The sequence below is a fragment of the Ursus arctos genome, unplaced genomic scaffold (assembly GCF_023065955.2).
Source record: "Ursus arctos isolate Adak ecotype North America unplaced genomic scaffold, UrsArc2.0 scaffold_2, whole genome shotgun sequence".
Lineage (NCBI taxonomy): Eukaryota > Metazoa > Chordata > Mammalia > Carnivora > Ursidae > Ursus > Ursus arctos.
Window position 1 is genome coordinate 51,035,495 of NW_026622874.1, and position 27,760 is coordinate 51,063,254.

Below are 27,760 nucleotides of genomic sequence, written 5' to 3' on the forward strand. Positions count from 1 at the left end.
CTCCCTCTCTCTCCCTTTAAATTCTATATTATCTAAACAGTGTCTTCTACCTACTAGGCAGTAATTAGGAGCAGTCCAGCAAACAGAAAAGCTGTTTCTAGCTTCTTCTCCCCAGGGCTTCTCTTCATCTCAAGAGAACTCATCAGAGTACAATGCTCTTATTTATTTGCTGGCATTTCATATTTGGATCAAGAAAGTGAGGGTGGGCAAGAGCAAGGCATTTATTAAGAGGGCCATCTGGTAAGGGATACCACACAGGCAGGCTGCTACCGCTACCTGGAGACATAATGGAAGAACCCACCTTTTAAAAGAAAACCAGCCAGAGGAAGGAAAGCAGAAGAGAGGGAGACTTTTCTGGTGTCAGATTTGGCTGTGGTGCTGATAAATTCTAATGTTTGAAGGATACATCCCAGCATAAGTTTTGAGCTGCAAACCAAACCAGTGGATGGATTAAAGAGAGTAAATCAATCCAACATGCCATGCTTCCTGCCCACTTAAAGGAACCTCTGAAAATAAATTAAAGTTCTAACACAGACATTTTGACACAGTGACCCCATGAAACTGAATAATGACATTTGTTAAATATGGATGAAAATTTAATGGTCTAACAGAGATCTGGAAACACACCCAGGATGCTTCTACTCTGGTTCTTAATAGCCTAGGAAGGTGGCAATTTGTTGTTGTTGCATTTTTCGGTAATATTTTAAATGAGAATAACGAACTCTAATATTTATAAAATGAAAGTCAGTTTTTATTTTAAGCAGAAAGTGGAACAGTAAACACCCTTACCTTAAACCTATGGTAATCCTTCAAAAACTCAAAAACTAATTTTTTGCATTTAATTTCGTTCAAAGGGTCTTTCTGCTCTTGTTTAAAACTTCTAGTCAGGATTATAGAAAGTCATATACCTTGGATCAAAAAACTAAACAGATTTTGATGCTTACAAATAGGAAAAAATTTGTATTCTTTTATTTTCTTTATAAAATATAGGGTCTAATCCCAGTCTTTGAGAATGGTTTAAACAGGGATTTTAATTGACCCCAAAGTGTTACCCATTTAAGATCTCTCAGCAGGCTTCCATCTAACCTCAAATTTTTAATCAATGCCTTCGTGGTAAGAACTATAGTTTCTGTCATTTTCATTCTAATTCTGCAATAGGTTTGAAGCCATCCACTCATGTTAACTCTTCATCTAACCTCAGGGGCCGACACTGGAATCATTAGGACTCCCCAAGAAAACACTGGACTCGAATAAGCGGGGAGGCAGGCAAGGAGACAGCAAGAAAAGAAAAGAAAGAGAAATGAAAGTCATCCCTTATTGATGGGAGTCCCAGGTCCCCTGCAGAGGGCCTCCCATACTATTATCCTGTTGTACAGATGGGGCTGCAGTAGGGCAGAGAGAAGAATGTATTGCTCAAACCCAACAGCAGAGCTGAGATTAGAACCTATGTCTTCTGTCTCCAAGATTATCCTCCTTGCTATTCAATCTAAACCCTCGTTCTTCAAGAAGAAAAAAGATGGGTTGAAATAATGTCGCTAAAAAGAATAGCATACTTTTTATAGCAAGTTATTTAAAATTATACCTTAAAATTTCTTAAAATTTTGAATTTATTACTAAAATCCTACTGTGTTTAAACAGAAAGTAACATACTTATCCCCCCAAATGAACAAGTGTATATGTCTATAATATTCCCTTATAAAAACAACTGATTCATAAGAAATCCTGTTATCAGTGCAAGTGTGTATGTGTGTGCTTTTGAGTACAACATTGGTACAAATACACACACACACGTACACACACATAGTTTTTGATTAGTTCCAAATGCAATACATAAATAAAATGGTCAGAAGTTAGGAAAGGGAAAATTGGGGGTGACTCTTCTCTTTATCAAATCTGATTGGCAACCTGGACGTATTTCTATCAACTATGACAGTATTACAAATGTGCCTGGTTGATTATCACTATGCAGCAAAATTCATATGTCACCATCATTTTTAACCATGGTACAACATGTTACCAAAAAGACATCCGCATCCTGCATTCTTACTGCATAAAAGGAAATGAATAACTTGTGAAAGGTCTATCTGAAGATCTCACAATGTACGAGTAGCTCAGGCACATTATGTATTCAGGAGAGTTAGACAAAGCTATTCACTCATCAACACTGCATTACCTAATGAAATTCTTCTACATTCGCTAAGCAGAACATTACATCATTTCTATTTTTACTATTTATGTCATAGGCCATATTTTTGTCCTGTGACGTTTTTCAGACCATTTCTTTCAAGATTTACATTTAAAGAAATAGTTTGTATTAAACTACAAACATGGAATATTAATTTATGAGGTACTATAAAATGGCAAAGACTTCCTCAAAATTCATCTTTTAATAATACCATCAAAATGAATTTTTAAAATTTACTTCTCAAGTTTGCCTGTTGTGGCAGAGACCACTAAGTGTCCTCCTATTACATATTTTCCTTCTCTTCCACAGTACAATAAAATGATAGCTGGATAAATGGCTATTTTGATTAAGGACAACATTCCTCAGCAGCTAACTATAGCCATGTGACTATGAACGTAGTTCACAGAATTTTAAATTTATAGACTTAAGTTCATAGTCACAGGACTATACCTAGTATGTACATAAGTATATAGAGGTGGAGGAATAACTTCTGAAGTATGTCTTTGAAGCGAATATGCATATCTTTTCTCAACCATCCCTGCTTCCTGCTGGATGGAAACCAGACTGGATTGCTGTAGCTCATGCAGCCATCTTGGACCATGAGGCAGCAGTCCCCTCCCTAGGATGGCATAGCAAAAAGACAGAAGTGTATGAGTCCCTGGCACTGTGAACATCCCGCCCCTACGTTGACTAACTGTGAATATCTACTACAGAAAAAAGAAAAACTTAATTTTGTCTAAGTCACTGTTACTTGGATCCTTTCAGTGAAATTAAATAAAAATGAAAACTCATCTCTATTATCTTTCCCCATAAAATGTTGATTTTTAAAAAATATAACATGCTACTTTAGAGGTCATATTTTCATGGTATAAAAGCAGAATGCTTGTTATGTGTATTTTACCACAATAAAAAATATTAGAAGAAACAACAATAAAAACAGATGATAAAGGTAGGATCTAGTACTAGCCTGGAACAGAGTAGATAATGCTTTTGTTTCTAATAAATGAATATTTTTGGCTCTGTAATTATCAGCATCATAGCAATATAGGCTTCCAGTATTTTTAATTGCAAATTATAACACTTGAGTTCCATTATGAGGTATAAATTTGGGAACTAATTTTTAAATTCTATTTACCCTACCAACATTTTTTTTTCCATTGGGAATATGTATATTAAGTTCCAAATATATGTTTAACTTGTGATAATTCTGTATATTATTTCCTAAAATTAGAGAACTAAAGCACTGATGAGACTTTAGTAAGAACCACTAGCTCAATACGCAACTCAGCAGGATGTAACAATATTAACATTTCATTAACTACAGAGGTAGTAGCAGAAAGCTGCATCTGTTCATTTGTCTAGTTCTTCATCACTTAAGAAAAGTGTATTGATCGTCTACCTTGAGCAAGGTACTGAACAAGACTTAAACATAAAATATGATACTTGACTTCTGGAGCTTATTGTCTAATGAAAACATAACATGCTTGCACAAAAAAGCACCCATAGGCAGTTTTAACACTTATGAAGTAAGAATTCCCAACCGAATAGAAAAAGAAACATTGAAGTTTGTCTTTTAAGTCTTTATTTATTTATTTAATGGAAAGAGAGAGAGAGAGAGCACGTGCATGAGAGTGCACAAGCAGGGGGAGCGGCAGAGGGAGAAGCAGGGTCAGAGCCTGATGTGGGGCTTGAACCCAGGACCCTGGGATCATGACCTGAGCCAAAGGCAGAAGCTTCACCAACTGAGCCACCCAGGTGCCCTGAAGTTTTTATTATAGTCATTTCTCTGCAGATTTCTCAGATGAGTATAATAATAGTTTATATTACTATAACTTATATATAACATATGTATATATGTACATATGCATATATATACATGCACAACCGCAGAAAGAGTAGCATCTCACTTAGTGAGGGACTGACAGCTGGGGTTAAGTTCCAAAGTCAGGCATAAGGCAAAAATCACTTACGATTTAAGGTCCCCTTGACAACTCCTTGTATGGTCCATAAAGTATAGTACATTTGGTTTTGTGTATGCTTCTAACTTTTCATTAATCAAGGATTCTCTAGGGCTCTTGGTTTTCCATTCTTCTTGTAGGCACTCCAACAATTAGTTTTACTTTTTTGTCAATGATTGGGAAATCCTAAAATTATTTGCACATTCTTCCCAGATAACAGATACTGGCAACTTCAGGATTAGACAGCATCCTTTGCCTGTGACATTATTTGAAAGGTGTTTTTTTTTTTTTCATGTGTAGTTAAATATTTGTAACTTAAATACATAACCGATAAGATTCTACTACAAGGTTACAATTACATTTCACACGATGAATTGCACTGGGATCTTTTTTCACTAAACCTAATGTGTATCCTGAAATTTAGAACTTGTTTGTTTTCCTACTTCTTATATAAATATTGAGCTCCCTGGTTTTCTACTGGACACATGGGGTGTGGCGGTGGTAGGGTTGGCCTCTTTAGAAATGCAGAATCTCACACCTATCTCCGTATCAACTGAATTAGAATCTGGATTTTACCAGGATCTCTAGTAATTCTCATTTCTTTTCCTTGGGTGACTTTCAGAAGCACTGCCCTCAAGGGTCAGAGACCCTACTAACACTGCCTCTATTTCTCCACTTGCGCATAGCATTATTCTGCCTTCAAATCTAATGTAGTTGGAACAAGGGGCAGGAGAAAACAAAGCAGGGATAAATTCAAGCCCAGCTGGTGAAAGATAATACCTTCTCACATGACTATTCTCCCTGTCCCATGTTCTTTAATATGGGACCCATGGACCTTCTTCAAGAGAAATCAACTGGAGCACTCTGTGAAATGCAGATTTACAAACCCTAGCTCAAATATACAAACTCTTGTGTGGGAGACCCAAGAACCTGTATTTTACAAGCAATCCAGGAATCCCTTTATGACCAATAGAGTTGAGAATCACTCATTATTAGTACCAGGCTACAGAAGAGAAAGAAAACCGAGACACAGATCTTCAGTATGCAACCCAATTTCTTTAAGTAGAAGATTACAGTCTATTGTATATTAGGACAGAACCAATTTTAGCCGCAAAAGCTGTAATATTAGTTGCATTATAAATTAAAATGTCTTTCATTTATTTTTCTCCATAAATTTAGATTTATTTGGGTAATCTGAAAGATTATGATCAGTTCTTCTACTAAAATACAGTGAATAATAAATATCATTAATTATTATTATTTATTATTTTGAAGAAGGAATATATAACTCCTAGGCTTTAGCTGAATGCAATGCAACAATGAAATAGAGAAAATAGTTTCTGTGTATCAATTATAGCCCTAGCACTATGCCAAATGCTATACTAATTATGCAGATGAGTTTATATGTTCAATATCTTAAGGGAAAAAAAGGGAAAATTATTGTATATGTGCAGATTCTTGAATCCACTCATTCTTGACATAATTTCAAATCGAATTGTGAAGTCACTTTCTGAGCAGCCCTTGGTTTGAAGGGAAATGCCAGGACTGTCTCTCTGGGAAGCAACTTCGCATGTTAACAGGGCTGGAGGGAAAATCAGCAAAAGCTAGCAGAGTTAATTGGAGCCCTTTGCAACAAGTCTAAAGATACACTGGCGTGATAACTGCAGGGCTTTCTACCCTGAGGCTCCAGCTGAGGAAATGAACTTTCAAGAACTCCCCGTTCTGAACCCTGGCCTTCAGAGGGCACAGAATCCAGACCCTGTAGCCCAAAGGGGCCCATTTGCTCCTGAGTGGGGCTGTTAACCCTTGGACTCTCCACTGCTACTGGGATTTATCTCATTTAATCCTCTGGTAGCCAAATTCATGAATGGTAAATATTCTGCACCACTATTCTACTCTTCCAGGGCTCTTAGTTAATATTCATTTTCTTCCCTTCTGCTTTCTGCATTTTGTGTGACTATAATTTCCCACTTCTTCCCAATACTCAGGCACTTAATTTTTGTTTTTCTATGATTTTCCTTTGCTAATATTATCTACTTAATTTTAACATTTTATCATTTTTATATAGACATTTATATTTTTTTGTCCTACATTTTCAAGTTTCAGTTGGGAGGTGAAAATTGCCATAAACATTTCTGTGTAAAATTGAGACTTGATCACGGTGTCCTTCTCCTCCCTCTCACAGTGTTTCCCAGTGCTGGCTGTACAACAGAATTATCTGCAGACATTAAAGATATCAATGCCCGGCTGCATTCTAAACCAAAAAATCAGACTCTTTGCAAGTGGAGCCTGGGCACCAGTATTTTTTTAAAGTTCCCTAGGTAGCTCAGCGTGCAACCATGGTGGAGAACCACAACCTTACAAGAATACCAATGAAATGACCAAATAGAAATAACTGGAAGGACACCAAGCAAAAACAAATGGACTACTGGAAGGAGAGCCTAGGGCAAACCCAACCCCCAGCTGAGTACAGAATGCCTATAGGTTCTCAGCCTCCTTCATCAAATACTGGGGAGAAAGGTGTTGAGATCTATACATTGCCCTGAAGCTACTGCAATTTTACCTCAGCTGACCTGGCATAATCCCAGTAAATGTTTTTGTTAACAGAAACTAAGTGCCTAGTAAGGTGTTTGAAAAATGATTTGATTTTCCTGAGCAAACACTCAGTCTGAAGGTAAATTTAGGGATGGGACCAGTGAACTGTGGATGTGGGAGCTGGGGGTGCATTTAACCAACAGGAAGAACATCTGTGACTCAAATGGAAAATGAGAGCATAGAATTCCAATACAGACTATTATGTTCTGGGGAAGACCGAATTCAGGAAACCTGCAAAATTTTTAACTCATCAGTTTCATGCTACTAATAAGATCTAAAAGAACTTGGAGTCCATGAAGCCAGAGTAGTAAACGACAGGGATGAAAACGGAGAATACTGAGAGGTAGGCAGAAATCCAGGTGAGCTGCATGAGAGGAGAAACAAATGCAGATCATGGAAAAGATGGAGATAGAAAAATTTAAAAATCACTTTAGAAGTTTCAAAGAGCAGAATCGATAGTGAAAAATCAGAATATGAAAAGGGAAACAATTACAAAGTCATAGCCTAGAATTCAGAGACCAAGGTGTATAAAGATAAGGACTAATTGGTTGAACATTGACTATGTGCCTGTTCCTGAGCAAAATATTCTATCGAGGCAATTCATTTTTTTTAATCTTCACAACAATTCCATAACATAAATGTTTATAGGTGAGGAAACTCTGATACAGGGATATGTTTTTTAGTGTGCCTGGGATCATACAGCTGACAAGTGACAGAGCTGGAATTTGACCCGAGATTGATTTGACTCTTCACGCTGCGTTCTGGACTGCAAAGAGAGACAATCTTGAAAACTGCTATTTCTTACCAGAAGTAACAATGATACTTACAACGGCAAACTTTCCAAGCCAAAGAAGGACCCAGGTCTGAAGAATAAAAGAGCTCGCTATATAACAGAAAGAAATATGAGAAGACGCCAACACATTTTACTATAACTTCATCGGTAAAGAACCTTATGTGAACCAAAAAGCTAAATTACCTTGGGCATCCAGCACCAGCATTGTCTCAGTCAAAGAAATACCACTTTAACAACCAAAAGTAAACATTACAATCTCACCAAAGTCACTTCAGAAATGCTAAAGGGGGATTAATTTAAGATCAATCACAAAACGGGTCCTGACCTACTTTACTTATGTTTCTCTCTCAATACCTTGTTATCGCAACCAAATGACAAAGCACCTGCCACTAACAATTTCCACACGCCTCGCATCTCCACCAAATCCAGCTCTCTGACTCGACTTCCTTACCCTTGCCTCACTTCCTGGTATTCTTTCCTCTTTACCGTTAAATGCTCCATAATCTTTAAGATTACTTCGTACATACATCCTTGGCTGTTGATTTCACAATTGTGAACAGCAGATATACCTTTAAAACCTCTTGAGGGAAAAAAGTTAAAGAATTCATAGTCCACACAGGCAAGAACAAAAAATAAAAGAATTGTTTAAAAAAGTATTAAAGAACAATAACAAAACTGGAAAGCATGAACTATGATGGCAGAAATAAGTGCAATTGTATGAATTATAAAAATAAATGTGAATGAGCTAAACTCCCAATTCAATTTCAAGTTGAATATAAAACTAAATCAAACTAGATTCTATTTATAGTTATAATTAAAATAATGTGACTTTGAACATTAAAATATAAATAATGAATGTAAAGTAATAAGAAAAAGGAAAAGACGAAGAAAAAGCAAGTTTCCAGAAGAGAAATTTAAAAAATTGCTTTGATAGTTGAGACTTTTTCCTTAGTTTTCTACAGATTGAGCATATAAAAGTAAATAATAATTGGTCAGTGGTTCTCTAATTTTATTTTCTCTGTGTACCATTCACATGATTGACATGCCCTATGGCAACATCCAATAATATATTGTACTGGTTTTAATCTGGGGGTTTATTTTCCTCTGAATAGCCTTCAGAATCTTAAGAGAGGCTGGTATAATTTGTAAAGCCTCTCTGTTCCCAGTTTCTGATATGATTTTATCTCAAATTTAGAATGACTAATTCAGAGAATATGCATTATATATTATCAATATGGCATCTCTAATATAAACAAGTATTAGTCTACCCTGAATGGAGAGTATAGTTTTTATTTCAAATTACCCACAAAAAACTAACAAAATTTTTTTTCAAATATTATATTAACTACAGAAAAATTTTTTAATAAGATGTAAATAAAAATAAAAGAAAAATGATGAGGGTTGCAAGACATAAGTCAAACATAAGTATAATAGTCTTCATACATAAAGAGATACTTTAAATCAATGAGAAAAATGCAGGTCTTCCAACAGAAAAATTGACAATGAAACTTGCTAGGAATGTCATAAAAGAAGTACAGATGACCAGTAAACATTGAAAATACTTAATGTCTCTAGTAATCAAATAAACCAGATTAAAACCATAATCTAATATATTTTGAAAAATTACAAAGTATTTTTTAAACTTTAAAGAAAACTTGTTCAACTAGAATGAAATGAAATGTACACTCTTGCGCTGTGCTTATTCATGTAAGTATATTTTGTACAGCCTTTTTGGCATACATTTGGCAGTATACAAATAACTGTCCTTTGTTGAGAAACTATATGTTAAGCGTTGTGCTACAGACATTTAAAATATCTGATAGCTAACGTTTACACAGTGCAATCCACGTGTCAAGTGCTGTCCTATGTGCTTTACATATGCATAGATACATTTGATCCTGACAGTTATTCTATAAAGTTGGTAATTATTTCATTCCCATTGATTTATAGGGAATCAGAAGCACACAAGTGTTAACTGATTTTTACATCTTTACATAGCTAAAAAGCATTACAACTAGAATATCATAATACTTAATATTTTTAACATTCTTCCAAGGTAAATATTACTCCAGTTTCCTGGAACAGGACTGTAGAAAAACAGAGAGTGAAAGATTCTAGGTCTAAACCCTGCGGTTCTCCAAAATGTGGAGTTGAGCTTCAGAAGGAGTAGGGAAAGGACACCAAATAAAGGGGCTGAGAACTGGGAGGTAAACAGAAGAGTCACTGAAGCAAAGAAATACTTCAAGAAATGGTGAGAAATCTACTATGTAGAATGATGTTAGCAGTGGAGACCAGGATTGTGAAGTGTTCTTTACAAAGGTAAATAGGAAGTTGTTGGTGTCCTTAGCAAAACAAGTACACAGAAGCCCCATAAAGTGAAGAAATGGGGACAACATCCATAAATACTTCTTGCTAGAAGCAAGTTTGGAAAGAGGAGAGAGGGAGCCATAGTTGGAAAGGAATTTAGATAAAAGGATGGTTTTCAGTAATTGTCTTCAGTCTGTTTATATTTAACAATGGGAGTTGATAGTGTTTGAATGGTCGTGGGAAGAATCCATCTGGGCAATGGTTCTCCAACTTTGGCATGCTTCAGTGTCAGATGAGGAGGGCTTATTAAAACAAGGATTGCTGAGCTCTGCCTCCAGAGTTGCTGATTCAGCATTCAGTGTGGGTGGGCTAGAGAATTTACATTAACAACAAGGTCTCCGGTAATGCTGTTGATGCTGGTGAACCATAGCTTGTGAGCCACAATCATGGAGAGAAGTTAAAATATGATTGGGAGGGAGAGAAGCTACCGGTCACATCTCTGAAAAGGCAGGAAGAGTTGGGGTCCAGGGGACTTTTGAAGATTTTATTTTTTATAGCATAAGGAAAGCTTTGTAAAAACAGGAAGGAAAAGAAAAGAGAAAAGTAAAAAATAAAGATGATAATGATGGCAAATGCTTATAATGTGGCAAAAAGTTTTAAATATTTTAGTAAACATTAACGCATTTAACCCCTAATAACAACCGTACTGCTCAGAAAAATGCAATTAATATATATGTTTGCTAGTAAGAGTAACAGAAATCCTATATAATAGGTTCTGTTTTTTCTCAGGTGTCTAAGATGATCTAATACATAAGACCATCAGTTGATTTGGAAGAGGAAGAGAGGTTAGCATTTAGACAGTTTGGAAAAATCTAAAATATTAAATGAGGAGGATAGGAGAAGGAGCTTATTATAGAAATATGGTAGGGTTGGCATCATTACCAAATGCACATTTGAAAATGAGGACTGAGAATTTGTAGTGACAAACTGCTTGGGTTTTTTTGTTTTTTGTTTTTTTTCCAGCCCACTTAGCTTTAACGTGCAGCCCAGGCAAAGGCAAACTATGAGCTTCATTGGTTGGGTTTCATCAGGTGGGTAAAATAGGGAAGAAGGAACTGGAAGATGTGAAATTTTGTTTAATTGGTTATAGATTTGGGTGGTAGTTTCTCAGGAATCTAAAGAAGGAAGTAAAGGCAAGATGGGGTTGACCCACAGATACTGAAAGATAATAAAGGCTATACTCTAAAATCCATATAATTTTTCAAGGTATAAAATTCTTTGACAGAGGAATATTTTTTTCTATCAGATTTGTTGATGCATTTTACTTTTTTTTTTTTTTGGTCAAAGGCTTAAATCTGACTTTCCATTTAAATGTGCTTTAACATTTCATGAACCTGAAAACTGCTGCCTTACTATCTGCACATGCATTTGAGTAGGGGACATGCGTGTGATGTACGCACACATTGCCCTGCCATCGTTCTGCATGGCTGGCATAGTGCCCTGTGAGAAATTGATTCACTGGTTTGCCAGTCAAACTGCTGGTGCTCTCATACTCCTCTACCTTGACATAATTAGGTTTAATCAACAATTTTCCAATAAATAATGGCGCTGTGAACTTGGGCTAGTCCCAAAGAGTACGTTTTTGCATGGTGAAATAGGTAAGCTGGTCCTAAAGGTATACATAGGACACTTACAGGAGGTGTTTGGAGTGTTTAAGGGCTAAAGCCACCTGTGACCTTATCTCTTGGGGAGGAGAGGATATCAACCTTGTGATGAAGCTATACATGAGAGCCCATTAACATTATAGAATTATCCTCTTTATCCTGAGTAGATATAAGCTTCCATCTCATTAGATGGTTCTTGCTGTTTTTAATCAGGCAAAATATATGAATAGCTCATTTTGGGGGGAGAACCCTTGAAGAGTGTTTTTATTTAAAGTCAAAACAAAAAGAATATTAATAAAATCTACTCCCTAAGGAATCACCTTTACCTGTGAGGGTGCTGGTATTGACAAGCTCAGAACTGGCAGAGGGCATGCGCGGTGAACGGGGGTCATCCTCTCTGTAGGCCCGCAGAACGTACTTCTCAATTACACCTCTCACCACAACAGGTTCATCCCAGGTCACCTCAATGCTATATCCGTTTATGCTGCGGACTCTTGAGGGAGTTGGCACATGTTGTGGAGCTATGAAAGAATAAAAGAGAAAACAGGGAAAATGGCCATTCTCAGAAGACTATTGCCCCTATTCTTCACTTTTAATGGCCGCAGTAAATCAGACTCAACCATTAGCATAAATACAATTTATTAGAGTTGTAACTTTTCAGCATTGATTTAATATGACTGCACATCTTGAGCCATTCAGTTTAAGCGATATTTCAAAACCATCAAAACTCCATCGACATAACGTTCTTTCAAGTCTAGTCCAGTTTTTCCAAAAACATTTAATGTACCAGACATGTTTTAAACATCGCTCATAAAGAAGGAGGTGGATGGTAGGCAGATAACAAGTTCAAACAATATAATGATATACCCCTTTGCAGCAAGATAATTAGACTGTTATTATACATAGTGGTTTGACACTTTTATATCTTCAGCGTATTAGCCAAAAAATATCACAGAGGTGATTGTCTTGTACTTGAACAACTGATCTAATTTTCCAAATTCAATTGTTTTTCAAATTAATTTTGAAAAAGCACAGTTCTACCAGATATGATATACAGGATACATTCCTAATTGCATTTTGGGGGGTAGAGGGACTGGCGCCCTTGAGATTAGACAAAAATCACTTTCAGAGATGTTTTCTTCAGTGTATCTCAGAAACCGTAACACAAAATGAGGAAGTTGAAAGGAGCCGCAAAATCTCACTCACAAGCCGAGTCCCCTAATTTTAAAAATCCATAACCTTTAACTATTTATTAGAGATTTCTACAGTTCTGATCAGTAACAACTTCATCACAGCCGACTGCTCTGGGAACGCTGAGAAAAACCCAAGAAACTCCATGGCAGGATGATGGATGAGAGGACGGCGCTAGCTGCCCGCGGACTCCCGAGCCCCGTCGATGGAGGATCGCTCTGGTTTTCCCGCATCAAATATCCTCCTTCTCTGACTTTACCGTTCAGACCAATAAAATAGGACAGCTTCAAAGGAAACAAAGCGAATGTAAAGGGTGGGGAGAAGCCCAGAGGCGGAGAACCACTGTCTGTGCTGTTAAAACACCACGGGCACCTACGGAAAACCCACAGGCCACACAATCAAGATGCGAGCAAAGGGACAGCGGGAGTGATGTTGATTTTATTAGTTCTGAAATGTGGTACAGGGCAACGTACAGTGCCGTCTAACAGATGGCCTTCTCATAAGGGACAGAGCAAAACTGACTCAAAAATAATTAAATAGCGCAATTATTCTCCAACCCTTGGGAGCATGTAGCTGCTTATTGTGGTCAGATTGTAAATATGAATTTATGGCATAAGACTTTGTGGTCAGATCATTGCTATAAATTCAGAGCTCTCTTTGCACACCTTCTCGGTGATACTCAAAATGGGGACTATTAAGCTATGTAAGCAATGCACTTTCTAGACACCTATTTACGTTGCTGACTGGGACTGAAAGCGGGCTTTAGAGTGTATTTGTTTTTTTTTTTTTAAGATTTTATTTATTTATTCGACAGAGAGAGACAGCCAGCGAGAGAGGGAACACAAGCAGGGGGAGTTGGAGAGGAAGAAGCAGGCTCATAGCGGAAGAGCCTGATGTGGGACTCGATCCCGTAACGCCAGGATCACGCCCTGAGCCGAAGGCAGACGATTAACCGCTGTGCCACCCAGGCGCCCCTAGAGTGTATTTGTTAATAAAGTAGAGGAGGTGAGATAGGGGCAGAGGATATACTGGTAACAAATGAATATTTTATATCACAGCTTTCTCCAAGCTCTGAAGTCTTGCCTATAAATAGATGACAATTTAAATCATCTTGGAAAAGTGTCAAGTTGTCCTCTTCTGGAAAATCTGTAGGCAAAGAGCTCTGAAAATTATTCTTAGTAGCCCATCTCAGTATTTAATTATCTTAGATAAAGAAGATTTCTCAAAGTTGTCTGTGTTAGTAGCCCCTGGTTAATAATGAGAGAATATCTTGGTGAAAAACACACCTTTAGACAAACTGTGACTTAAGGATAAACTTCCTTCAAGAGACATAAATGGCAGTCTTTTGAAATGTGTTTGACTCCCTGACCAATATTTGACCCCAAATGGTAAAAGGCTACTGATTCACAAAACTTTGCATGATGAATGCCTTCTTGTGATGGTATCACGTGAGAAGATGTTGTGATCACTGTGAGAAGCCCAGAGCACTTATAAATTGGTTGTCTGAGATCCAATCTAATACAATCTATCTCCTGCTGTTTTTCCCCTCCACTCAAGAAATTTAGACCAATCAGCAATTTCTATCTTGGGAGAGCCATTTGAAGATCCTAATTGTCACCACCACGGCAAACATCTGCCATGATGCGATAAAAGACACATCTGCTTCCGACCAGGGTATGGTTTCAAATGTACCCTCTGTGGGAGAGAGGCAAGAGGGTGCCGCCCCCACCCAACGGTAATCAATCCTGACGTTAGCTTCTTGGGTTCTATGCAGTCTGTAAAAGTTTCCTCTCCTTAGATACACGACCATAGATACAGGCCTATCAAATCCTTAAGTCAACTTGAATCTCCTTCCTTCTGCATTTGAAGAGGAAAGCATCAAGCCTGAGCGAATACTTACTAAAGAATTGAGAAATCAAAACACTGACCTCCTCAGCATTAAACACTGACATTCGCAAACCAACCCACGCTCTGTCCTAAGATCACCAACCCGCTACTTGCGTCAGGGTAATACAGTCTTTTCTTTTCCTTGCATGCACAGACATGTATGCACAAGCATGTGCATGTGTGTGCACGTATCCACTTTAAGAGAAATACTATTTACCTGCTGCTGTTGAACGGCCCCGACTCCAGTCACTGTATACAATACCTCCTTCGTGTGAGGCTATCACTCGATACAGGTATTCTTAAATGGAAATAGGAAGACAGATGAAAATATTATTCATACGGACTAGCAGTGGGCTGGCAGGGAGGGAAGAGGCGACAAGTGGGAGACATGTAACATTTAATTTAGAGCACCTCCATGGTACCTGTAAAAGGCTGCAGACCACTGTCGTCCACACTAGGCTCTTCTCCCTGGTAAACCAGGATGGAGTCATTTCCCCTGCAGTTAACAATGCTGTCAGTTGATAGGCATCCATCCAGATTGACTCTGACAGCGCTGCTGGACACAGATGCCAAGTTAACGACAGCACCCCGTGCAAATTTAACATCCTTCATGCAACCACCGAAACCTAGCAAACAGTAAGGGATTAATATCACATAAAAGGCTTGAGTCATTAGTTACCAATCATTTCTGTCCTCAGCAGTACTACGCTTTGAAGAGGTGTGGGGGCTGCTGTAGAGACAATTTTTAAACTTTTGAGTCTCATTTGGAAAATCCTTTATGCCTCCTTCTGCTTTTTACCAGGCTAAGTTGTCACGAGGAGGTTTTTGAGTTATGTTATCTTGAAAAAAACATATAAGGTGATCATTATAATTCAGCTGGATTATATGCGATTGAAAGTATTTATTATACTTCTTTAGACTCACATTTTCTCACTCTGTTTATTCTTATGAAATAAAATGTAGGCAATTAGACCTTATGGTAGAGGGGTAGACACATGTCCCTCAATTCTGGAAAATTCCGTCACCTATATAAATCATTGTTTTAGTGCTAAAAATAAGATTTGAAGGAGCACAATTATTCAACAAACTCACTGGGGGAAAAATACCCTTTGAGGATTATTATGCAAGATAGTGGGAGGGAGAAGGTAGTTTCAAATTATACTGGAATCCTGAGATATTGACATGAACTCCGTTAGAATCATTTCAGAGTTATAGAACTAAGTCCCAGTTAAATCAGCATAGGAAGGAGCCATCACTACGCGCCACCATTTTCCCTGAGTTCCATAATTTTGACTCTCCACAGTGGGTCACCAGGTAGCACATTCCGCTCTGGCAATGGCAACACCCGCAGGTTTCTCGGAATGTGTATTCTACCCAGTCGACTTTAGCACGACCACGGTGCAGGGGAGTTCTGGGAAGTTTACCAGGGAATGCAGAAGAAATGAATGAGGAGGGTGCTCTGCTCTCTTGTTAGAGGACCGGAGGGCATCCAGTCGGCCAGGAAGTAGCAGTGGCTCTGAATTACATGCTATTTTGTGTAAACAGAGATCAGCTCAATGAGGGTTGGCAGCACTCTGCCCAGAACACTGCACAAAATTGTCAAAGAGGAGACAGACTGAGTTTGAGACAGTATACACACACGCTCTTTCCGAACAAAATGCTGTCAAGTTTGAAAGGCCCCAAACACAAGCTTCACTCTTTTCAAGATGAAAGCACATCAGCAGGAAGAGAAAATAAAACATAATGCAATGCGTAACAGTAAAATAAGCTAATAGTAACAATGACCATATTGTTCTCTTCAGCATTTATACGATGTTTTATTATGTCTTCTAACACATTAAGCTGCAGCCTAGTTCCTTTTAAAATGTCTTTGCTAGTATTCGCATTCCTCCAGGCCCGACTGATCAATACTGCTCATCTATCTTGAACACACAGTAGACACGCAATAAGTTGGCTGAGTTGAAATAAAAGCAATGAAGCTCAGTATGAAAGCAACTGCTTGAAAATTCAGAAGTTAAGAATTCTGATTTCTTTACCAGCAGCAATTTTCCGATGGCTCGGAGTTCAGTTACCTAACTTCTCTGTACCCCACTTCTCTACCAACAAAATGCGAACCGTGGAAAGGTAGCTTTGGCAAACCCCTGAGTGCTGTTACAAGAAAAGTCCCATTGCTGTTTAAAGCGCACAGAGCTTCAGCTTTGCAAGATGGAAAGAGTTCTGGAGATGGATGGTGACGATGGCTGCACAGCAATGGAAATACACTTAATGCCACTGAACTGTACACTTGATGGTTAAGATGGTAAATTTTATGTATATTTCATTACAATTTAAAAAATTATAACTAAGAAATGCCTTAAGAATCAATTCATGGGATGGAATTTTAAATTTGGGAAAGGCCCCAGAGGTAGACTTCCTTCATTCTGGAGATAAAGAAAAAGGTCCAGAGAGTCATCGGATGAGGCTTCTAAGTATTAATCCTCCTTAGGAAGTCGTACTCCGGCCTCAGGCCTTGGAGGTGACAAATCCTGAGCTCTAGTCTGTGGTCCTCACTGTGCTAGCTTAAAGCAGACAGAGAGTTTTGTCCAATCAAGTCACCGTTCTTCCAATTCTGCACCATCAGAATAATTTCCACCAGAAATACTCTTCAGTTACCTTCAAATTTTGAATGGGGTGTTAGGATAGGAGGAGGGGAAAGGGGCCTATCTGTGGGAGAGATGGAGATGCCTCCTTTGCTTCCTTCTGAGAATCAAAGATGACTCCCCACCCCCAGGCCTCTGAATAACTACAAGGTGGCCCAGAATTCTAAGTTGACAAATCAGAAAGACAGTAGCCCTACTGGAGGAGGCAGCCCAAAATGGGGGCACTAGCTGGTAGGAAGGCTGGCTTCCAGCCCCTACTCCCGCTTTCTCCACACAGGGCTTGGGTCAGAGCATAATCTGCGATCCCATGTGCCACAGCCCCGTCGCCCCCAACTTGCAGGTAAGTGATAGCCCCAAGTGGTAGTTCTAAGGTAAATGCCCATAATTTGAGGTGACACATCTTCAGCAAATTAGGTTGCCCAGCATTTCCAAACTACAGAGGAAAGTTAATTTGCATTTGATTCAAAGGAAGATTACAACATTAATGGATACGAAAAAAAATAGCATAATATGACCACAAAGCAGAGCCTCTGGAAAAAGCTGCTAATTAAGAAGCACAGAACATTTTTAAGACCATTTGAGAATGGATTGAAAAAAAATACAATAAGTGAACATGATTAATTTTAATTGCAATTTACTACGTACAGGCAGTACCCCCATATGGTGAATATTCTCCTGATCGCTGTATAAAACGTGAAGTTACCTATATAGATAAGTATCATTCAAAGCATCTGAGTCAGAATCTTAGGGAGTAGGGTCATAAAATCTGCATTTTTAATAACCTTTCCAGGAGATTCCAATGTATCTTGAATAGTAATAATAATGACAGCTCATTTTATTGAGTTCTTACTATGTTCCAGCTACTATACTTCAATATTTTATCAGTGGCTTGAGAACCACCGATATGTATGATACTGCAATGATAAAAATTTAGTATTACCCATCAATAAAATATCTTTCAGTCTCACAGATTTAGTCATAGTGCAGATTAAATTATCCCCATTGGGTTTATGTTGACGTGTTAAACTCATAATCATGATCGTCTTATAATTTCAGTTAATATTTGGCTAACTCCACGTCTCTATGCCCATCATAGTAATGTTTTTTTGTGTACTTTTCAAAGTATAATTGGACATATGCAGGGGATTTTTTTCCTAGATGTAAGTAGGATCAAGTAATCTTGCTCACATAAAGGGTTTTCGAGCTCTTTCTAACCTCAGAAACCTGAAAACCAGGAGAAGCCCTTATATGAATGTAATATTTTTAGCTGCTGTTACATCTTAAGTGCCTTGAAAATGTCATTACTGTCTTACACCCCAGATATTCATTAACTCCTTACTAGTACCCTTCTAAAAGTCTCCTTAGAGCTTGCCATATATTTTCTATTCAAAGGCATTTAAATCTTTATGTACTTACCAAATAGGCAAAGACTGCTTCATGGAAATTTTAACCATTCGTGGTACATAGATTTTGAAATATGTAGAGAACGTTTTCTACATGGGAGCATGCTTAGTCGCAAACTAGAAGTTTCTGTGCTTTCCCCAATTTGTAGAAAAGGAACACTGGCCAATGCCCATTAAAGAAAACACTTGATTATAATAAGAAGAGTGGATTTTGACACCAGGCAGCCTGAGACAGAAAGACTTGCTCTCTGCTTACTGGCCATGTGACCTTGGGCAGGTTACTTTGCTTTTCAGTTTCCTCATCTGTAAAACGGGGATTTAAATAATAATATTGAACACAGGGGCTTGTTATGAAGAGCTGACTCACTTATTCTCATGTAAAGCTTTCAGAACCATGAATTCTGCACACAGCATACGTTCAGCTGTTAGCCTTTTTGAATTAATAATTTCTCTGATTATGTTCAAATTCATTATATGAGTTAAATGCTTGCTTTAGTTATAAGTCATGTATTCATGCACTTTTTCTTTCATTCATGGTTATTAATAATAAATGAAATATAGGTTTTTCACCAGTATGCTTAAAATTCAACTAAAGCCACCCTTTCATGTGTTTTGCTATAGAGCTCCATGGAAATGCAGAGACAATTAGCAGTTATGTCAGAAAAAAAATCCCAGTGAATTTAATGCCATTTTTCTTAGTTGTGCACAATACCTAATTTGTGTTTTTCACCAGAAAATGATCAGTATCTGAAAGACCCAGAAAACACATTAGGAAATATATACATAAATTACAATTATATTTGCTGAAGACAAGTTAGAATAAGTATACTGATTATAAACAGGTGTGAGGGCACGGTCTTAAGGGCAACATACAAAACTATTTGAAGAAACATTCTGATTTTTTTTAGAGCTGCAAAAAAGGGGTAGGTAGGTATTGCTTCCAACCTGACTCTGTTGTTATATCTTAAAACACAAACCCACTAAAACCTGGTAGGACCAGAGCTGTATTTATTTGGGAATTCCTCCAGATGGACTTTACCTTGTTCCAAACTCAGGTGTTTAAAAGAGTCCTGCAGCTCCTGTGGGGTTCCTCCCATGTAGACTGGGGAATTCACCATCAGGGGCTGGGCTCTGGACTGTGACACACACTTCCTCAGTTCACTCATGCTTGCTGATATGATGGAACCTTTCTTTTTAATAATCACTTTATTCCACTTTCCATCACAATAGGACAGCCCGACCCATAGATCCACTTGTGTCAAGGAAAGACTGGTATTTAACCGGAAGCTCAATATTCCACTCTTCAGTTCCATCTGTATTTCACATTAAAAAAGAAAATAGGTATATAAAAAGACTGCAGAATGGCAGTTTGGGAGAGAGCAGAAGGTCAATTTCTTGAAGAAAAGCAACAAATTTCCCTGAAAGCACTCTATAAAAATGTTCTACTTTATTCTAAGCGGGACTGGAGTAACACATAATGGAGTACTTTGCAAGCTTATAATTGACGGGAAGAATGTTGTATTGAGTCAAACAAATTCATACCCAGTAATGATTATACAATGTGATACAACATAATGTAGGCAAAAACTTTATTTATTTTTTTTGTATGCAACACAGGTAAGATTAAGCCCTGGCATAAGTGACTGAATGACTAAAGAGAATAGTTTGAACTATGACTCTATTTTTACTTGAGTTTTTAGAAAATGAGAAAATACTACTTCATATATCAATTTAATTTGGGGGAAAAATATGACAAGACAATAAGAAAATGAAATGTCAAGCCTGATTAAGCTTATTTTAACTGGTTGGTGAACTCAATTTCAAATTTGTAAGATGGATTTTGATTCAATATTTCAGTTTTATTATTCTAAATCTCTTAACGAACGTAATTGCTTCTATGTGTATTCTTTTAGATTAAGGTGTCATTTTCTAATACAAATATATTTTACCCAAATTTTCATGGTAAAGGAAATGCCTCCATATGTTTCTCATCAAAATGTTACATGACAATTATTTTATCTACTACGTTTTTATTTTGTTAGAACTCAAACCAGCAAAAATAGGATACTTAAAAATTTGAGATCAATCATGTCAAATGAAATTAAGTAATTCCAGATAAAAATAATTAGTTTTTCTATGTAAATATCATTTTTTGTGAAGTACATTAGATAAGCAGTCATGAATCCATTCATTCAATAAATATTGAGTCCCCCACTATGTTCCATGAACCTGCTGCTAAAAGATAAACATTGTTCCCAAGAATCACATTGCCCAATAGCAGAGGCAAACATCTGGGGTAATACCATTACCAAGAGAAGAACTGGGTACAATGACAGCAAGGAAAGGATATATATTTTGTTCCCTGGGAACTGAGAAAGGTTGAAATTAAGACGTTTGGAAGTATGTAGGATTCATGGAGAATCCTTCAACAAAGGGAGATGAACACATTCAGCGGCATGGAGATATGTATGAGCTAATTAGGTTTAGAAAAAGAGACTAAATTAGGTAAGATGGGATTCATATGGTGGGGGGAGTTAGAAAGAGTCCCACCAGGTATGTAGAAGCAAAGTTTTGGAGGATTTTGATGATATGGAAAACGTACATCTTTCTCTTGTCTGTCTGACACTAAAGGCTATATTCTTTCCACTATTATCTTGTGCTGAAAGTTTACCCTACCAGTCTTAGGAAGTTCGTACTGGAAATGAAAGCTGCACTGGAACTGGAGAAACCTATTAGGGAATCACTACGGTTGTGAGAAAAATTTGAGAACCATTGAAACACAGGTAACAATGGTGAAGACAGTGAAAACTCAGTCAAAGAGATATTTTTAAAAGCAACTCAGCTTTTAAAGTCTCAGCAGGACTGGCAAATAGCTGAATGTGTTAGATGAATGAAAAGGAAGTCAAGGATACCTATGTTCTTTCTTGCTTGGGTGTGTTTTACCACCATCACAATATGGAAAGCACTAGGGAAGAAAGACTTGATATTATCATTGTCAGTGAGAAATGAGGTCAATTTTAAATATACTGAGTTTGAGATGTCTGTAAACATCCAGAAGAAACTTTTTTTGAGGCAGTCAAACATAAAGATAGGCCAGTAAAATAGAAAAAGTTTGTGAGAAGATAAATAAGATCATCTAGTTAGTGTAAAAGCAGTGAAAAGGTGAGAGATTATAGAGTCCTCAGCCAGACCGACATTTTAAGAAGAAAATAGAGTAGATGTAATTCCTTAAGTTGACAACGATCTTCTTGGAGAAACCATAAGGATTTAATGAAAATCAAGAGCAACTAGTATTTTGGAAAGTCAGTAGAGAAGAATATTTTAAGAAAAAAAGATGATAGAGGAAGATCAAGTAAGATAAGGACTGAAAATTACCTATTAGACTAGAAAGTGCAGGGGTCACTGGCAACATTAGAATGTTCTGCAGTGGAATGTAGTAGGAGCAGGAATCATAATGTGCAGTAGTTTTGAGGACAGAAATGTGATAATAAAAAAAAAGTAGAAATAACCAGAGTAATTACTTTCAATGCAACAGACTATGAAAGGAAGGAAAGTACAAAGGAAGAACTTTCAAAGTCAAAAGGAAAAAAATGTAAAATAAATGAGGCTCAACCATTTTATATGTTGAGGGAGAAGATCCAATGCAGAAGGAACACTGGAACTAACAAAAAGGGGAAAATTCACAGCACAAGCTCTTGCAGGAGAAGGGATAGAATCTAGAGTAAAGATAGAAGTATTAACTTTGGTTGGAAGCATGGTAATTATGTATTTGTTCTCCTGAGTCACGAGAGTGAAACCACACTTGGCACATAAAAAAAGCTATAGGTCGAGAGTTTGGAAAATGAAGAGATTATGTTTCTTTCCATTCTAAGAATGAGACTCTGAAGACCTTCAGGTTGTGGTGTTTTCCAGTGCTGACATTCTTTTTCTTTCATGTTCCACATCTAACCTATGCACAAATCCTATAAACAAGAAACACTGTTGAATGAAGGAATCGGAAAACTCAAAACTCTGTGTGTCACTAGTCTTCATACTTATATTGGTTCTCCCATGGTGGTCAGTAAACTGGCTGTTGCAACTGAAAAGCTAGGGAGCTAGACTGATTGATCCGGAGTTGTGGAACTGAAGATGCAAGACGATGGTGTTGACAGAAAAATGGTTGAAAAGCTGTATTATGGTGTCTGAGGTAAGGAGCAAGGAAGTTAAACAGAAAGTGGTCTGACAACCAATGGTCTCAATGTCTTAGTGAACTCAGTAAGAGAGAATGAAAGCTGTAGGGTTATGAGGTTATATTTTGAGATTTAAGATTTTAGCAGCAAAAACTTTGAGTCAATAAGCTCCAGAGGATAGCCATGTATATTGAGGTTACTTAGGATAACAGGAAGAATTTTTATTGAGAGATAATCTGGAAGAAGCCTAAGTCCTCAGATATTGAAAAGTAGAATGTAAGGAATGTCTGCTTCCCTTACAGCAATACTGGAAGTGTGAAAAGAAAGTCTAGCACAACACATAGTAGACATTCAATATATATTTGTCTTAATGTTTTGATTTGTCATTAAAGCTTAAAGTCAACATTATTATTCAATATGGTGGAAATGTATTAATTTCCAAAATCAATGAATGGAGGAAGATGGAAGGTTGGAGGGGGCTATAGCAGGACGTGTGACCCTCCAATAGTGGCAAGTGGTCCTTATGAGGAAAGGCCCAATGAAAATATCTTTGCATCTTCCCCAGAATTTATGCACATATAGATGATTAAAGAATGCTTAGTGAGGATCACCCCAACATGAACTCATTTACAGGTTCACTCATTCATTCATTCAACAATCTTTATCAAACACTTAACAGGTGCAAGTGGTAGGCACTGAAGATAGATCTGTAAAGAAGACAGCCAAAGCCCTGTGTTCAGAGAGATTACATTTCAGTGAGGGAGGCCAACAGTAAATAGGAGGACAAATAAATTCTTTAAGTAAGCTGAAATTTTAATAAATACTGTAAAGCGATATATTTCTACTTACCTGGTCAGCAAAACTGACGGTATATAATCTAGGACTGTACAAAATCAATGAACTGAAAATATCTTAGAATCATAAAATCACCAAGATGTGTGTTTTATTAGCTATTTGCCTAGATATGAGCAATGAGGTTAAGATGTTCATAATTTTCCCTTGATTCTATGCAAGTTCTTTAATAAAATAACTTTTTAAAAGTTAACATTTTAATCACATACTTATTTTTGACAATGATATCTGACTGTCTGATTAAAGCAAGTAAAAGGAGTTACACTTGCCCACTATATTTAGAGAAATGTATAAAAATGTTCATAGCAGATTTGTTTGCCATAGCAAAGACATGGAAACAACCAATATGTCATTGACAGGAGAAGAGATAAATTACACAGCCATGAAAATGTGTACCTCTATGGAGAACATGAATGACTCAAAAATAACGTCGAGTGCAAAAAACAATTGCCTAAAAGTAGAACATGACGCAACTTTAGGAATGTCAAAAACAAGAAATTTTAGGCATTCATACATGGTGTTCAAACTATAACAATATGCAAGGGGATAATAAACACAAAATTCTGATTACATATTAGTTCTAGAGATAGATAAGGACATGGGATAGGAAAGACCCTACGTAAGTAAATGCAAAAAGTGATTTTTTTAGTTCTTGGGTTGGGTGGTAGGTTCATGAATGTTTACTGTACTTTTATAAATTACTGTATGTGTGTGTATGTGTATAATATGAAATATATTTATTATAGGGGCACCTGGGTGGCACAGTTAGTTAAGCATTTGACTCTTGGTTTTAGCTCAGGTCATGAGCTCATGGGTCCTGAGACTGAGTTCTGAGTCGGGCTCCATGCTTAGCAGAAAATCTGTTTGAAGATTCTCTCCCTCTCCCCTTCTTCCACTTGTACACACACATACACTCTCTAAAATAAATAAATCTTTAAAAATATATATATTTATTATATATAGTTTTTTGACACTGTTATGTCAAAAATTAATGAAGGAAATAACATTTTTTGAATATTGGGAAACTAAATGGGATTTTCTTAATTCCTCATAACTACTCTGTTTTGCTAAAATTCAATTTTCACAGGAATAATGGTCATCTTAAAAAATCATGATCCTAAAGCACAAAATGTTTCACAGGACTCCAAAACTAAAGATGACTTCGGGAAGAAAATGAAAACAAAAGTGAATTTCAAAAGAAATCCCAATTTAGCATATTATAAACTCATGGCTTACTTAAAGTTACATCTGATATTTTAAAGTAAATCTAACTAAGTAACTTTACATACAGCAAGAAAATCAGGTCCATCTTTGTTGTAAACAAAAAGAAGCAATCCATTCAATCGGTCAGTTCTGAACTTAAAGGAAATCTCAAAATCCATTCCACCATGAAACACATATGGATGAAGTTCCAGGAACCCTTTAAAGAAAAGGAAATGTACATATCAGCATGAGCAAAGCACTACTGTCAGCATTGTAAAGACGGTACAAAGACTAGGACGTATATTGTCATTGAGTAAATCTCTACAAAAGAAGATGCAAATCGATGTTAAGAAATCCCCCTTGTAATTGTACAGAAGTGGCAGAGTGAACTCGATATACATTTTAAGAGGAAGCAATTTACTCTCTAAATCATGGATATGATTAAGACTATTACTGTTTTCTATCGGTATTCACAATAAGAAATTGCATTGACTAAGATAAATTCAGAGTAATGACAGTGTTGAGAAAAGAGCAATGGAAAAGTGCACAGAGTAGGATATTATTTACTTTTCTATTCTGAAGGTAGTTTAAGCAACTTAATAAGTAACCAGCTTAGTTAAAGATGTAGGAGGCAGCAGTGGCTTTGCATTTGAAGAAGTACTTTCTACCAAGTCACCGTACTCCCTTCCACCCCCCACCCTGGTTGTCTGCCAGGCAGAGACTGCGGCTGGGGAGGTCTGCCAGGGACACTGCCCCTCACCTTTGTGGCAGCCTTAGGAGCAATGGCAGTAATGGCAGTGATATCTTCCAGCTTTCCCTTAACGGCCTACTCATCCCATTACATAGCTGAAATTTTACTCTTGAGAATACTGTCCGTCTATATAATGGGATAAATAGATATTTGTGGATTAACCTGGTAAATAAAATGCTTTCAAAACATCTTTTTAAGTAAAACCACATTCTAAGTAGAACAATTGACTTACCAAAAGATAGTTTTGACACTACCATATGTCAACCAAGAATTGCCGTGGGCTAACAGAGATCTGATATATGAATATATGAGTCTTACAACTTATATTACATATTCAGACTTTGATAATATATCTATGTATATCACGGCATAAGTAGGTATTTCTTTGATACTAAGTTCATGTGAGGTCAATGTAATTGGACCAGGGAGATCAAATTGTGCAAAGGATAGAACATACATGCTAAGCAATCATTGGTATCTGTTTTAGAACCTTACCTGTTCCTAGGAACTGGGCTCCGTCTTGTAACGAAGTGGGGCAACCCTCCCAGCTGTTATACACGTTGATATGTTCTTCAGCGCTCTGCCAGACCAGAGGCTCCCAAATAGCAAAAGGGTTATACTTCTTCATAAAATACATATCCTTGACACAGCCCACAAAACCCTTTTGGATTATGTCTGTAGGAGTTGGTAGATATCAAGAAATATGTACTTTGAAAATTTTTTTCAAGCAATTAATTTTATGCGCCATTAAAATTAAAGAAATTAATTTAAGCTCTCACTACCTATTTACTGCAAAACTCCTAACGATTCACGTAAACACCACACCATCACTTGTGCTAAGTGGTACAATTATCTTGTTTAGCCCTGGTTCAGTAGTAGCCAGAATATTGCCTTCTGAACTAATGAGGTTTCATCTGCCACTAATCTTAAAAATAAAAGTGTTATAACAAGTTTTAAAAAATTTGAAGGAAGTGTTTCTATTAAATCTATAGTTTGTAGTTTAGTTTCTTCATCATGATGAACCAGTCTGTTATACAAGTGAGTCAATAATTTGATTTCATATTTAGGAATTAATGCAATGTTGACCTTAATTTTAGGACACCCTGGACCAGGCAGATGTGGAGTTTATGAACATAGCAAGCAGGGTGGTAATAAAGGGGTTGGGAAAGAAAGAAAGTGAGCAAATGAGAGAATTAGAGAAAGAGAAACTTTTCATACAGCACAAAGCTTGGTTCTTGGCTTTGGAGTGTATGACCTGATTCTAGGGAAGGTATTCACCAGCAATCAAAGTTCTACAAAGTCACTTTATATGCACAATATCAGATTATTTATTTATAATGAAGATATGTCCTCTAGAGGAAGGGTACTTGGTGTCAGGGTATGTTCTCCTCCAGGTGCATGGATGTACCATAGCCAAGAAGTGTACCTGAGGGATAAGGAACAAGGACAAAGGCTCGAGAGCACTCACTCTCTCTCTCTTTCTTTCTCTCTCTCTCTTTCTCTCGTGTGTGGGGGGGGGGTAGTGTGGGGGGTGGGTGTGGGTGTGGGTGTGAATGTTTTCAAGGGACTTCTCTACCAATCTAAAGTAGTCCAATAAAAACCCTCTCTGCTCTAGAGATATTCCTAAGGAAGTAGCTATGTTCAGTCTTGGGTCTTTAAATATATCCCTCTCCAAATTTCACTGAAAACATTTTATTCTTTTTGATCTTCATCATGATTCTCTGAAGACCACCACACACGCACAATTTATACTTATCTAGGTTCTAGCTCATTTGTAATATTGATGTAGTTACATTTTACTTCCTGGGAGAGACTGGGAAGACACCCTATGCCCTTCAATGAGAACATGGGAGAACAACCCTAAATTTTAGCAATGCATTTGGAAAGGTGATTTTTTTTTCTGCCTAGGGTTAATTTCCTCCATATTAGTTTTTATTGATTTCACTTTGAATCAGTTTTTGTTCTCTCATTCTAAAAATATAGGAATTAGGAATTATTTTGTCCCTGTCTCAATTATAGTACTTACAGAGTTTGCTCAACATTATATGCCCTCTATTACATACCCTCTATTGTGGCAAAGACAACATTTTATTCATCTATGGACTTCCAGGGACTAGTTTAGTGCTGATCACATGCTCAATACTCAGGGAATGTTCTTGACCC

The 27,760-nt window shown here is 37.1% G+C and overlaps 1 protein-coding gene across 1 annotated transcript in view; it reads right to left on the reverse strand.

The window, feature by feature from the left end:
• The window catches only part of USH2A (usherin), a 676,313-nt gene that overhangs the window by 376,365 nt on the left and 272,188 nt on the right, over positions 1–27,760 (reverse strand). Inside the window, exons 25-30 of the mRNA XM_026517347.4 lie at positions 26,093–26,272; positions 24,933–25,063; positions 19,662–19,935; positions 15,003–15,206; positions 14,798–14,878; positions 11,829–12,023 (exon numbers count right to left, since the gene is read on the reverse strand). Coding sequence (XP_026373132.2) covers positions 11,829–12,023; positions 14,798–14,878; positions 15,003–15,206; positions 19,662–19,935; positions 24,933–25,063; positions 26,093–26,272 — 1,065 coding nt within the window. The remainder of the gene's footprint in view (positions 1–11,828; positions 12,024–14,797; positions 14,879–15,002; positions 15,207–19,661; positions 19,936–24,932; positions 25,064–26,092; positions 26,273–27,760) is intronic.